The 14,507-nt window shown below is 38.8% G+C and overlaps 1 protein-coding gene across 3 annotated transcripts; it reads right to left on the bottom strand.

The window, feature by feature from the left end:
- Positions 1–321: 321 nt before the first annotated feature.
- Dnah3 (dynein heavy chain 3, axonemal) lies at positions 322–14,493 on the bottom strand. Of its 3 annotated transcripts, XM_046611702.2 has the most exons (13): positions 14,330–14,493; positions 13,769–14,262; positions 13,473–13,702; positions 13,131–13,400; positions 12,688–13,050; positions 12,393–12,603; positions 12,046–12,273; positions 8,128–11,952; positions 7,740–8,045; positions 2,598–7,637; positions 2,315–2,472; positions 1,466–2,234; positions 322–1,389 (listed from the first exon to the last, which is right to left on the bottom strand). In XM_046611702.2, the coding sequence occupies exons 2-13, from the start codon at positions 14,222–14,224 to the stop codon at positions 1,093–1,095; spliced, it is 12,153 nt and encodes a 4,050-aa protein (XP_046467658.1). In that variant the 5' UTR covers positions 14,225–14,262; positions 14,330–14,493; the 3' UTR covers positions 322–1,092. The 3 variants fall into 3 exon arrangements, with proteins under 3 accessions (XP_046467658.1, XP_046467659.1, XP_046467660.1); XM_046611703.2 differs by lacking the exons at positions 13,131–13,400; positions 13,473–13,702; positions 13,769–14,262; positions 14,330–14,493 and having other exon boundaries at positions 12,393–12,632; positions 12,716–12,865; XM_046611704.2 differs by lacking the exons at positions 13,131–13,400; positions 13,473–13,702; positions 13,769–14,262; positions 14,330–14,493 and having other exon boundaries at positions 12,716–12,848.
- Positions 14,494–14,507: the final 14 nt, after the last annotated feature.

Raw genomic sequence — 14,507 nt, 5'->3', positions numbered from 1 at the left:
ACATTCAGTATCGCATCAAATTCGTTTTACTTTACGTTTATTTCAACTTATCAATATTTTACATTCTCCCAAATTCATTTTATGAATTTCAACCGATCTATACTTACTCTCCCATACCTATCAGCTCTCGATATTATCGCAAACATACGCTCGTATGACTGGCACTGCGGAATGTGTAGGATATATTTTTGGCGCGCCGGTTCGGTTATCAAATTTCATAATCGTGTCATAAGGAACGAAGTCACCTATAATCGTACTAGCTGATCGATCAAAATATATTGGAACAAAATTATCTGTTGTATGTACATTACTGCTGGTCGACCTGTCTGCAAATTATACAGTCGCTGCACTATCTCTAGCAGTGGACTAAGCGCGTAATTTGAACACCCGAATCCTGCAATGTCCTTCGCAGTTCTCATTTATTGATGGGTATATCCTTCAATCAACGTCTGATTATATTAATTGTTGCACGGGAGGTACAACCTTCAACAAGTTCTAACAAATCATGAGATTTACCCGTTTGTCATCCCACTCCTCAACTTACCGGTGTTCTAAAGTTTATTCTTATACTACGGCTTACACTAAATTTTACCTGTGACTTAAGTTTACTCATTGGATATATACGATTTTTAATTTTTTCGCAAATTTTTATTTATTTATCTTCAATAGATAAATCTTCTACCGGATCAACTGCGTTGTGTTATGATTCAAGATTAAATTTTTGAAAAAATGTCTGACGCAATTGCAGTATATAAGTCTCATGTATCGATATTTGTATAATAAGAGATGAATAAAAGTTGAAGATTATATCATATTGTTACATTCAAAATGATATAAGACTGCGGTAAAGATTGTACTATGTAAATATTTCTTAAATTACATTTAATTCTGATTACTTCAGAAAAGATAAGGTTACATCATATTTTGCATTTCGTTGGATAGTGTGCTTATCGAAATTCGGATCATAGAACTTACTTGCTGTATTAAAGCTGACCATTTGCGGTCATTTTGTGACTCTCTCTTCAATGGCAAATAAGGCAGACGTCCAAAAATAGCCCAAAGAAGTAACACTATTTTTAAACTTATCGCTACCTAGTCGTCTAGTTGACAAAGGCACGCGACTCCACGATTAATCCAATGGGTTTCCGGGTGGTTTGATGTTAATAAAATATACATGACAAAGTTGGACGAATGCCCTGTAGTGGCCAGAACTCCTCGTCTTGCGCTCGTCTTATAGACAGGGCAATGGTAAACCGGGAGTTCCTTGAACTCAATCTTTTTGCCTGGCATTAGCCATATTATTGGCACAACGTCAAACATTATCTTAGCCAGAGATTCGTTCAGTGCCATTAGCTTTCTATCCCAACGTGCACCTTCCAGGAATAATCCCTGCAATAGAGTAAGCGCACCAACGCCTTGGTAACAACATGTAATAAAAATATATATCCACGATTCCTATATATACCTGTGTGTAAACTCCATAGGATGGTGGTTCATCAGTACTTCTCTCAAACTGCGTAACTTTGAATTCGAAATCAAGATGATCGATTGGTATTTTATGTTTCCGAGCAAAATTCTGTAGTACACCAGTTAGGAAAGATTGAGTAAAGAAGAATCCAGACAGCCAGAATACGACAGGAGCATCGTTTTCGATCCATTTTTGCAAAAATTCCAAACGCGCGAGCAGATCAGTAATATAACTCCCAAGTGGTTTCAGTGAGGGATAAGACTTTTTGTCCCAGCAGGCTGGCACTTTGCCGATGTTCATGTTAATGTAAACCTCTTCCAACGATTCTGACATCACTACCTGCCCTCTAATTGCTTTTTGCACATTCTTTAAAGTGCTTTTAATCACTTCGGTGAGTCGGTTGAATCTAATCAATTCTTGCCGCAGAACTGTATTCATACTATTAGAATATAGCACAGGATACTTCCGCGCTACATATTCTACATCAAACTGCGGTGGCATCGAGGAAAGAATCGTTTCTGCAAGATTAATAACCATCTCGCCGGTATCTCCGTCACCAGTTCCACCACTTATTTGCGTCTGTGTAAGCAGCACTCCTGCTAATAGTTGCGAAGTTTCCTTATTATCCTTAGTAATGTCGGCATTAGCATGTAGTCCATATACTTCAGGCAGCTGATTTATTGGTAGGCTGCGAATATACTGTAAGCATCCAGCCATGTCTGTATTTGGTGGTAGGTGATACATTCCACTTGCAGAAAAGGAGTACCTATAAAAGTAATAATTCAAGATAATTTTGCAATACCATAGCCATGTAGACAATTATTATGGAAGAGAATCTCAAATTACTCAGGGTCTTTTAGGGCTGCTTCGCAGTAGTAATTCTGGAGAAGAGAGCTCATTAATCGACGATCCTTGTCATCAGTAACACGACCGCCATAATTACATTCTCCAGTGAGATAGAGCAACGCTTCAAATGGAACTTCTTGATATTCGTTCAAAAACATCTTTGGAATGAAGGAATCATTAATTAAAAATAAATAACTCAATTTTTAAGCATGTACAGTAACGTTGATTGTAATTAATTTCAGACAGAGATTTAAGCTAAATTTTCAAAAAGAAAAAGGTTTACCTGCAACTGTAAAACACTGATCCGCAAGTCTGACTCATTGAATTCATATGGAATATTCCATCCAAGGGGTCCAAATTTTCGTCTTTCTTGGACTACAGCATGGAAGAAACATAACGAAAATAGCAAGGTCCGCCATTCACTTATTTTGTAGCAATTATTAAAAAATTTCATGTCTGAAATTGGGTCGTTAAGATAGCTTCTGAGTAAATTTTGTTTCAAGCCTTTGGGTGCTTCATTCGTCATTTTGACACCATTTTGTAGTATGGAAACAGGGAATGCTTTGGAAGGGTAACTCGTTAGCCATATTCGAAATTTGGAATGCGTGTTTTCAGGTATTATGACTTCGTCACAGATTCTGTCCAATTCTTTCATCCAACTCTCAGCCAGGTGACAGTTTTGCAAAACAACCCATTCCCCATTTTTTATACCTTTGTTTATCATTCCAGCTGCAATTGGTCCCTGACCTTGACCCAAAGAAATTGTCATAAGATTTTTCTTTTGGATTCCTCTGTCTTCGGCGAACTTGATCAGGCCAGCCATTGGGTCAGATCCAGGAGACAAAATAAAAACCAAAGGCGAAATATTACTGGAGTCATTGTACGAATCTTGTAGATCAAACGGTGGCGGTTCGATAAATGATTGACCCATGTGATGAGTAATAAATGTCTGAACAGCAGATACGATTTTATCCGGTCTTATGCATCTCAATATGACAAGTTTATTCAGGGTGTGTACTTCATTCGTAAAGGGTGAAGGGAGAGGGTGATCCTGAGGGTCTGCAAGGTCGTAGAATGCCTTCCAATCTGACGTACGATTTTCAACCGAAGATTGGAATTCTCCAAGCCCGGTCAATCGTGATGATCTCACTACTTCGGACCAGGATTTTTCTGAGAGCCAGGATGGAGCTGGATTCTTATAAGCGTTTTGTAGCGTTACACCACCAGTTAACAGAAAGACCCAAAGATCCTCCTCCACTTTATTATCGGCGCGCATAAGGCCGATGCACAAAACAAAAGAAAATATTAACTTATCTTTTTCAAATAAAGATCGACAAACATTTCTGTATATACTAGCTGTAAAGTATGTATTTAAATTCTTCATTCGTGTATTTAGTTCAACAGACTTCTCACTGTTGAGAATCGCCATAGTGTATAAATGGATGAACCACGCCAAAGAATACTGGTACATTGGATCAATATTAGCCAATTCTGATATACAGAAAAATAAAACAGCTCCATGGAATGAAACAGGTTTGTACTTATTACGAGCATCATCAATCTCTAGGGTTGTTTTCATTGCCGCAGCCTGCTTTGCTTGAATCTCAGCGGAGAGAACTTTTGAAGATGATAGTATTTTTACAGCCGTTTCATCTTCCAGGATATTGCCTTCAGATGTGGAGAGAACTTCCAAGATTTTGTCTTCAATTTCTTTTAGAATCCGCTTATTATTAGCACCTTCAATGATCAATTGATTCTTTTTTTCCTCCAGCACAGGTAGATCCTTAGCAACTACAATACCGAGCAGCTGATCCTGAAGTCCTTGCGGTGTTATCATAAAATTAAGAAGGCTCACTTTAACTGCTACTTCTGGCAAATAATGAGGATTACGAAGCCGTGTGGTTATGTAGAATCGAAAATCTGTATGATACTCGATAACGTTCTCTCCAAATTTCATATACGTTACTCCCTGTTGTTTGTAGATATTTTTTACTAGCACTGGCTCTAGAATGGCATCGATCTCTTCAAGTATATTTTCTAGTAATACTGGATTGCCGTACTGAATGGCCAATTCCATAATTCTAACGTAATTTGGGTCTGTTAACTTGATAATATTCAATTTATTCTGTTTTTCCATATTTTTCACCCACTTGTTAGCTTGTCCCTGAGGATCAATCATGAGCGGCCACCGATTTGCATTTTTTACAATAATAGCATTCTCTACAGAGAAAGTGTCTGCTGGCAAGCCATGGATCATCCAAGCCCTAATCTCGACCGGTTCACCAAGGATTTTAACTAGACCGAAATCCGAATCGCATGGAATTCGTAATTTAGAACAAGATTCATGCCATTGTTTAATTAAACTGTTACGATACTCAATAGTAAAAGCACCGAGGTAGGCAATTATGCCAGAACCTAGTATCACATCGCCAATTACACTTCCAAGACTCTCACCGAGAGCAGCAGCTGTTTCGCTCCATCTTGTTTTTTCCCCGCCAAGTCCACCTAGTAGTTTTTCAGCTCTGTCTAATTTTTGCATGCAATGATCAATGAGGTCCTCTAGTTTCTTCTTTTCCCGCATGCATTCAGCAAATTCATCATTCAGGGATTGCAATTTGTCAGTCACTTCCTGCAGCAGTGCTCTCTTAGCATTTAAAGTTTCCAACTGCGCCAACAACTCTCCTTCAGCTTCAGCTAACATAGCTTTCTTCGGTGCTACCACCTTAATTACCCTGTCATACACTTCCATCGCTCGCACCCACTTGCATAATCCTTCACAAGCAGTAGACGATTTCTTAATCACCTCCGGCACAAAAGCTCTGTCGTTCATGTATTTTTCTCGTATCTTTTTTATATTAGCTGTCGGTATATTGTCCTTATTGAATGTTTTCAAACTTTCAAGAAATTTCATGTCACCAAGCATTTTTATAGATGCTGCCCAGTAATCATCTACTATACCTCCAGTGGTTGGATCTTGCACCGGTACTGGTTTAACACCCTTAAGTACACATACCGCTTCCATGACAAGCCTCACTCCAGCTGGTGGATTTTTCATAGATTTTACAATAACAATATCAGAAGGTTTTAGTGTATTGAGGGCAGATAATGCTGCCTCCAGTGCTGGAGTTGCCTCTGCCAAATCACTTTCACAGTCATCTTTTATCGCTTGTGCAGCTGCTGCAGCTTCATTGGCCAAAGCTTCGTCAGCTGCAACTACTTCTTTCTTAGCTTCTACTGTAACAGTATCTTGTTCAACTCTGATCATCAACTTATCACTGAGCTGTGATTGCGCTAAGAGTTTTGGTTGCAGAGCATGCAGTTCTTCCTGCATTACTCCGACTTGCGCAGCGGCGAAATCTAGCTTGTCCAAGCCAACTTCGTATCTGTTTTGCTGCAATGTAATTTGTTCTATTTTTTGCCCATACAATTTGTGAATGGACTTGATAAGCTCGAGAAAACTGGTAGGAGTAACATAATTTTTCCTACGCTGAGTAACAAAATAATCCTCGCTAGCAGTTTGCACACTAGTGTGAAACTGTTTACAAATAAGCACAGACTTTGCACGAAGCTCAGATGTAATATCAAGATCCTTGAGGAACATTTTAGCTACTTTTTCAAGAGCATCTTCAGGCCAAGCCGTGTACCAGTCTATGGTACAGCAATTGATGAGCGAAGGAAACATTCTCAACCTGTTTCTAAACGCATCTCCAATTGGTGACATGGTCAGAACGACGTGTAAATTATTTTTAACTCTTTCGATAAAGAAATTGTATAACGCCATTGGTGTGGTTTCCATTTTTTTGCCAGTCCCTTCGCGTGTTGTGTTCATCATTTTTTCAAGTATCTCAGCTTTTTCATCAGATGCGTACAAATTTGGCACATCGCCCGTGTTAAGTATCATATTTATATCTTCTACGAAAGATTCATCTTTAATCTGGTTATCACCAAAGAGAAAGACCGTAATTTTCCCATCACCTCCTGCGCTCAATAGAAGAGCTTTCAAATCATCCCTCCAATCAGATTGACCGTAAGTTCTGGTCATTTCAACTTGATAAAGTAAATATTCACACATAGATGTTGCTAGTCTGGCACATGAACTCCGACCAGAGCCACCAATGCCAACCAAAAGCGCGTGTCCGTTATCTTGAAGCAATATGCGAGAAATTCTTGATATATGTTCAATAGCATATCTGAAGAGTACTAGAGACATTGGAGTTTTAGCCATGATATTGTACTCAGTCAAATAATATTCCATTTTCTCTTGCAAATCCTCTTCGTTTACTACTTCGTCGTAAATCTTTGATTCTACATCAGGCTCCATATAATTTCCAAAGAATAACTTGCGAATGTGTGAGTTTGAAATGATTTTTTCATCTTCTTCCAAGAAATGACCGAGAACCTTATCGACTGACTGACGCAATTGCTGGTAGCATGCATTTTTAACTAATTTGAATAACGTTTCACGGTCATTGTCATCGATGAGCCGATCATAGAAGACTCGGTAGGCTTCGTGGATCCATAGTCTCACCATCTTATCTGGATCTTTCATTCGTGACGATGGTACAAGCACAATCCCTCTAATCACTCGACTAAAGTCTCGCAAACTAAAAGTGTAATGACTCTTGGCTGGGGTTGGTAGAAAGTTCTCTATCGCATCATGAAAAAGATCAATTGTAGCAGCGACAACCATTTTGCCAAGTCTGGCAACATTCGAATCAAACCCCTTGGCGAGATGCCAGTCCAAAATTGACGTAAATATCTTTGTCATTGTAGAATCATCAAATGAATCAATACCAATAATATGCATATGGCGAGTCAGACGTGAAGTAACTACATTAGATCCACCTCCTGGTGGAATCATAGCAGCTATCATCAAAATATCAACTAAGTAAAGTATGGTAGTGTCTTTTGGGTCAAACCAATATCCATGATCAATCCATTGCCGTAATAATTCTATAGGCGGTTGTGCACCATACACTTCCTTCTGTGGCATACTCAGATCGTCTACAAATAAGACACACTGTTTGCCCATAGTTGGGCCATACACTCCTTTTCTGCGTCTATCTAATTTGGACATAACTATTTCTTGAGTTTGAAATGCGCTTGTTCTTGCGCTAAAGTTTATTGCATTTTGAGTGAATTTTTCTTTAGCCAGAGATACCAAATAGTTTAACACTATTGCAGATTTTCCTGTTCCCGTTGGACCGACAAATAAAAGTGGTATTTCTCGTGGAAGTAGGCATGATAAGAAAAAACGCTGCATACACATTTCGTTTGTTTGAATAATTAGTTCGCCAACCTTTGCATTTGGTGCCATTTGTACCTGTTGATTACAAGCAAATATTATTATTAGCAAATACATGTACAAATCGTTTTTTAGCATTAATATTTGATCACCAATTGAACTGGGATAAAGTTGTGTTACCTGCGTCGTTGTATCCGCCCACGAAATCCAAGTGCCATTATTTTTCTTATCATAGACCCAGTCAAAAACTGTTCCTTTATCCGGAAAAAGTTGCTGTTTTGTCAACTTGAAAGCCTTGGGTTTTGGATTTTCTTCGATACCACCGTCCAGTAATTTACGCAAAAATATATCGAAGAGTTTACGACTGTCGTTGACAAGCGTGGGACACATACCCCATATCATGCTGAATAAAAGCGTGCATTGCAGCCACACTGTGCTAACTTGCCCCTCTCCTTCAAGCATCGTGGTTAACATTCTTGTAAATGACTGAAATCCGTACAATTTCCTATACACATTTAATGACAACTCCCTTCTAATACTATTGATGGTAAAACAATGCAACACTTACATGGAACATATGCAGTTCTGATGTTTCAATGAATGTCTTACAGTTCAATCTCACGAAATCAAAGATTGACTGAGTCAACCATTCAACGAGTTCAACTAGTAAGCCGAATTGTTCTGTCAGTAGTTTTTCCTTGAGGTGTTTTTTGTAAGATTCAAAAAACGGATGCCAACCAAGCTGGGAAGGTTCCATGTATATCATTCCACATCTGCTGACTGTTGCTGGTGAGGCCTGTTCCAGGTCAGCTGGTTCAAATATCAAATTCATCCTGTTAGACATTTGGATAATTTCTCCAGACATTAAACAAAGCTTTTTGTTGTCATCCAGTACAGTGTTCATATTTTCAATCCAGACAGCATCTACCGGACCGTCAAATAAAATCCATTTCCTTTCAATACTCAACGACTGAGCATATTCTCGAAACGTGTTAGCAAGAACACCGTCGCTCCACTCGTGTGATATAGGATCAAAACTGCCATACAATTGGCCCATTGTAATTGCCTTGGGGTTGATAATTCTATATACAGTCCTAAACTCTCTCATTGTCGCTCGTCGCATTGTGAATAAATCACCTAATGAATCAGCTAGTGACTGATAAGCCTGTGTTTTTCCACCCATAGGTTCACCGACTATCATCAGGCCGTGTCTTACAAGAATCATTTCATAGATTTGAATAACTTTTTCAATAAACCAATCTGTTGCTTGTAAATTTCTTTTTTGGCAATTGACCTTCAGCAAGTCAATTAGCTCAACACGATCTGGCTGAGGTAAATCAATTCCAGGAAACAAATCGCTGTAGATACCATTGAACAGAGGCACATCCTGCGCGAGAAATTTTGGAAGATTCACATCTACAATAGCTCTTAATACTAATATGGATTCGTTTTGCGATGTATACTTGAGTTTCAGATTTCCAGCAGCTAGTAGCACCGTTTTTACAGCTCGCATTCCATAGTCATAATGACACTGTGAGCTTAACTGTTCTGAACATAACTTGTAAGTATGAACTATCTTCTCGGCAAGACTTCTAGCGTCAATAAATCCATACGAATACAAAGTGATTTCCCCAATCATACCATAGTCGGGTACCATCATAGCTACAGTACGGAAAAGAACTTTCAAGTTATCAGGAAGCTCTTGACGACCTGCATAGCCAGGATTCATGGTAATGAAAATGTTACACGTCGGATCCAGTTTTATTTCAGTCCCCTCGAAAATAAACTTCTCAAGATGCAAACCAACTGCCATTTGAATTGTCAGAATTTGCTGCGCAATTACAGAGAGTACCTCAAGTTCAATTCGATTGAATTCATCGAAGCAAGACCACGCACCAGACTGAGCAAGGCCTTTAAAGAATTTTCCCATTGCTTTGTAGTCAAGGCCGTCTGAGCAATTAAACACGACGCATTGTTTAGCTACTGCTTTTGCGAGGTCTTTTGATGTCTCAGTCTTACCAGTACCAGCAGGCCCTTCGGGCGCTCCCCCAAGATACAACTTGAGAGCGCCCATCAAAGTGCGATAACATCTATCTGTCAGAGGGGTTATTACTAGGCGTGGTGAATTTCCTAGATATTCATATGCATAGGCTACTTCCGTTGTGATCATTGAAACAGTTATGCTATCATCGATCCAGTAGTAGCGCAGCTGAGATATCCAATTGAAATCTGTCACAGAGGTGACCTTTTTTTCTACCAGCAATTTGACAACATCTCTGGCATGAACATCAATGACAATCAAAGCATTTAGGGTAATTCTTGCACCAGGTTCTAATTTTCCACGAACCAAGGCTACAGTCTTATCAATTTGAGAACTGCATTGGGCAAGATATGCAGGAACGGAATTTGCCTCAAAAGATTCACAGACTTCACTCGTCCAGTGAACCTGGCTGCCGCATAGTACGATTTGTCCAGGCCAAGATAAGATCCAAACTTCTCTTACGGTATTGAAATAAGCAGCTATACTATCCTGCGAAACATCTCGCAGAGATACTTTCATCAGTTTCTCTACTTGAGAAAGCCACTTTTCCACTAAGCCCTTAGCATCGGCAGGAAAGATTTTTGTGCTCATTGGGACATACTCATCCTCGTCAGAAAGCATTCCAATGATCTCTTGCTCTTTTGTAAAGCGTAATTTAGAAATTCCTTCAAAGCATTTCTTCAAATGTGGCTGAACCCTTTGAGGGTCTTTCGTTTCTGACAAAATTTCAAGCAACTCGTCATTGGATAGGAAGAAGAATCTAGGGAAGAATAATCTCTTCTTTTCTAAGTAATCGTTTAAACGCTTCTGAATTTCATCCAACAATGTGTTCCCTGACTTGAACTGCTTTAACATATCAGGCATCGATGTTGCTACAGTAACTTTCCTATTACTTGCAACATATGTCATTATTTGCCGCCATATTTTATCAACAACTCGGAAATTCTTTGCCTCGGTTGGCATTTGCCTCATTATATCCTCGCTGCTAAATATGGGTTCGAGGTACATCCACGTTGCCTGATAATACAACCATTGGTCGATAATATCCTGCATCGACATTAACTTTTCTTCCCAAGCTTGCATCGCATGTTCAAAGGCCTTGACGTATGGAGAACCTCTCATTGTTTGAGCTTTCAGGATATGGTCGTCTAAAAGCATTTGGATATCATCAACGGCAGACAATATATGAACACCAGTTTCGCGATACGGAGTTAGGTCAAAGTAAACTTCAGACCACTCATCCTGCATCTTTTGTAAATTTTTTTCAAGTCCGTACTCTTTTGTAGCAGACATAGATATTTCCTCTAAACGATTGATGTAAACAGGTAATCCAAAGTCTACCATTTCTCCTAGACTGCTTGATGCATTTGGAATAATTTTTATTTCAACAGCTTGGCTAATTTGCTCCCAGTGTCGTTGTTGTAAGCCAGGATTACAAATTGTTTGTAGTAATGGAATAAATTGCTTAAATTTTTCCACCTTTCCTCTGACCATCTCGGCGATTCGTCTTGCCCCTGGTGTGTCAGTTAAAAGTCTGGATAACTTGTAGAGAGTTCGCCAAGAGTTTTCTGTTTCTTCTCGAACCTCTTCAGCATCAAGATCTTTAAATGGTCCATAGTACCATTTTTCATAATTTTTGTGGAAATTTGTAATGGTGTGCCATAATCTATCAAAAACATCTACAGTCGAGCTCATCGTTGGAAGTATCATGTATGGACTAAGCTCCATGTCGAGCAAGGCCTCTTCTCTGTTAATCTCCTCCGCTTCTTTCCTAATCTCGGCCATCTGTTTTGAAATCTCCTCGATTTCTTCAGTTCCTGATTCCATCTCATCCATCGTCAGCACAGGTGGGTCCTTTTTTTTAAACTGATCTATCGCATTCTGGAGATTGTGAATTCGTGTCTCAAAATTATCTCTTCGTATACGAAGGACACCTTCAACAAACTCCTTTCTGAGATTCAATCTGGTGTTAGCTAATTCCATTACTGCTTCCATTTCCTTGGGCCACGTGAGAGTTCTTGTGTTCAAAATAATTTCGTCATTTGTAGGTGGCTGATAGTCGATAAGGAATAATATTAACTCAACAGAATGGGCTGATTTACTTCGGAGATTAAACATCGTACAGTCCCGACTCTCTGATAGGTAATTAAATAAATCTATAACTTCTTGAGTAGTTTCAGGCATTTCTGAAACCTTGTCAGCTATTTCTTCAAAAACAGTACACAGTTCTTGATTATTGGCACGTAACTCTGCATAAAAATGATTACATATTTTCGTCCGAAGACTGCGCAACACAGATCTAAGTGTTTCATTAAGTTCTGTACAATCCAATTCTACGATGTTCAATGGTATCTGCAAATGAAATTTTTATTGTAAACTTTAAGATAGATACTTGACTTGCATAATATTATTGAACATGTAATATTAAGTGATTTTATAATTTACTTTATTCCTAAAAAGAAATACTTGGCGTATTAAAGTGTCATAGCCCTCAATTCTGTGACCAAATTCGCGCAATGCTGGCAATGGATCAAGAGCAAAGTAGTTTTCCAAGTCATGCTCGGCCTGACCATCAAGAATGTATAGAAAATTGTCGTACATTTTTAAATATTTGTGTGGCCCGTTTATATTTGCTTTGAAGGTATTTAAAGCTTCGTCGATTGTTTCTTGTATCTGAAAATTCCATGTAACTTATTTTTATGCTTATTGTAATGAGAACTTAAATTCAAGCTAATATAAATGGAATTATTGATGCTAGTTAGTAATTTACAAATACGAATAAACACACTAACAGCTGGTTCTAGAAGCTGAACAGGCGACATGAATGACTTGACGTGTATTTCGGGAAACAAGAGACCTTCAATCTTGGGTATAGCATCGCCAATTTTGATTATTCGCTCAAAGCAATAGCAGATGGATCGACATATCTCAGATGAATCGGGTGTTAACTTCAATTCATTCGTACCCAATACAGGCTCAACACGCACCGTCATACAAGGTTTCCTAGAACAAGGGTGAGCCTTATTCTTTGACTACCCACACAAGGAATAAAATGCCACGATCAGTCTGTGCCAATAATAAACATACCTAATAAATGTCATGTCCTGATATTCACCTGTGAAATCATTTCCTTCGCTGTATTCAACGATAAAATCTTTCAGATGTATGAGCGTTTTTACAATCAAGTCACGCAAGCTTTTCGATAGCAAGGTATTTACACATCGAAAGTAATTTTCAATGCCAATCGTCGACGCACCCGGTTTCATCGATAGATATATTTTCCAAGCGTGTTTTTTCTCTAAAAACATTTCGGCAACTTCTGACATCCATCCATCCATTATCTTTTGATTAGCAGCTTCGCACAAAACATCTATCTTTGACCTAATTTCAGACGCTTGTACTGGAAAGTCGCCGAAGTCGGAAGGTCTGACAATCAACATATGTCGATATCTGGATGAAGCAATTAGCTGTCATAAATGTGTCATTATAGACCCAGAGATCAATGAGTCCATGACCAGTTAAACACTTACTTGGTATACCACAAATCACGAATGTCCTGTAGGATTTCATTTCCTATGAAGAAATTATATTCCATAAAATGTTCAGCAATGATTTTGAAAGAATGCCAAGGCACTGGAGCCCTCACATTGATAATAGGGTATTCTGCAGGCAGAGTCATTATGAGCAAGCGTTTCCTTTCATCAGGATCTAACAGAGCATAAGCAACAATTGCCACTCTCAAACTTTCTTTATAATCCGCAATGATCTCAGGCTCAAGGGAAGCCAATCGCTCATTGAAACTAAAAGAGGAATACTCAATGATATTCCAAAGAATCTTATATGATAATATATAATATGAATTGTTCACATACTCTCGGCGTAGGCGCAGCCTTCCTGTTATGCGAGCTCGAGCTTGTTCAATATTCGTATAGTCGTACGGTTCCAGATCTGAATCTTTGATACTATGGTGCCTCAGATAATGAATCCTGCAAAAATCTTCGGGGCGAACAAACGCACTTTGTTCTTCATTGACTCGTGAATGCAACTCGTCTAGCTGATCTTCAATATCTCTAGGACATTCTGCTTGTTTTTGGGCCAAAATCTGAATTCGTTAAGAATACTTGAGTAGTTTACTATCACGTCTTTGCTGGGCTGTTAAGGAACTTACCACAGACTCAGGGATTCTTGTAGCCATGCGTTCTTGTCGTTTCTGCCGAATGTTTTTTTTTCTTGCCAAAATTTGAGCCTCAAATTTCTCAGCCTTCTGTCTCTCCCAAGTACCATCAGCTAAATCCTTCAAGCTTATTATATTGTCCGGTGTGATCTTCAAGCGTTTGGATTTCTTCAAATTAATATTTGCCACCTCTTCGTAATGAGCTTTAACACAGTCTGCTGGTGGATATTTAAGCTTTCTATCAGGTCCAAAGGGATGCCACGGACACCCCAACTGCTTGGAAGTGACAGTTTTGATGCGAAATTTGCAACTTGTCGGAGTAAAGAAAGTACCGATACTCTCCATAGGCTTGACATATTCGTACCAATTCTTGTAAGGTTCTACAGAACCATCCCCGGTACATGCACAATTAACAGAATTCGCCTCTGTCATATTCTTCAAATATTGCATGGCATTGACCAAAGGGCATTTTCTAGGTGTTCGTTACCCTATAAAATCATTTCTAATTACATAACGTAACAGATTTTACTAACAGTATAGAAAGATACTACTTACTCTTATATTAGCACAAGTACTTGTGATGTTATAATCTGATAATTTTGATCCTACATTTTTTAGGTGCCAATTATTCTTTTCTTGATATAAGTGGAGAAATACAAGAACTACGTCAATACCCACTAAAGTTGTTATGCTGAACTGGCGACACTGTCAGTACTGTATCATAACCAAATTG

This window comes from Neodiprion pinetum, chromosome 2 (genome assembly GCF_021155775.2).
Source record: "Neodiprion pinetum isolate iyNeoPine1 chromosome 2, iyNeoPine1.2, whole genome shotgun sequence".
Classification (NCBI taxonomy): domain Eukaryota; kingdom Metazoa; phylum Arthropoda; class Insecta; order Hymenoptera; family Diprionidae; genus Neodiprion; species Neodiprion pinetum.
Note: the sequence above shows the minus strand (reverse complement) of the source record. Positions and strands in the feature narration are given on the sequence as shown.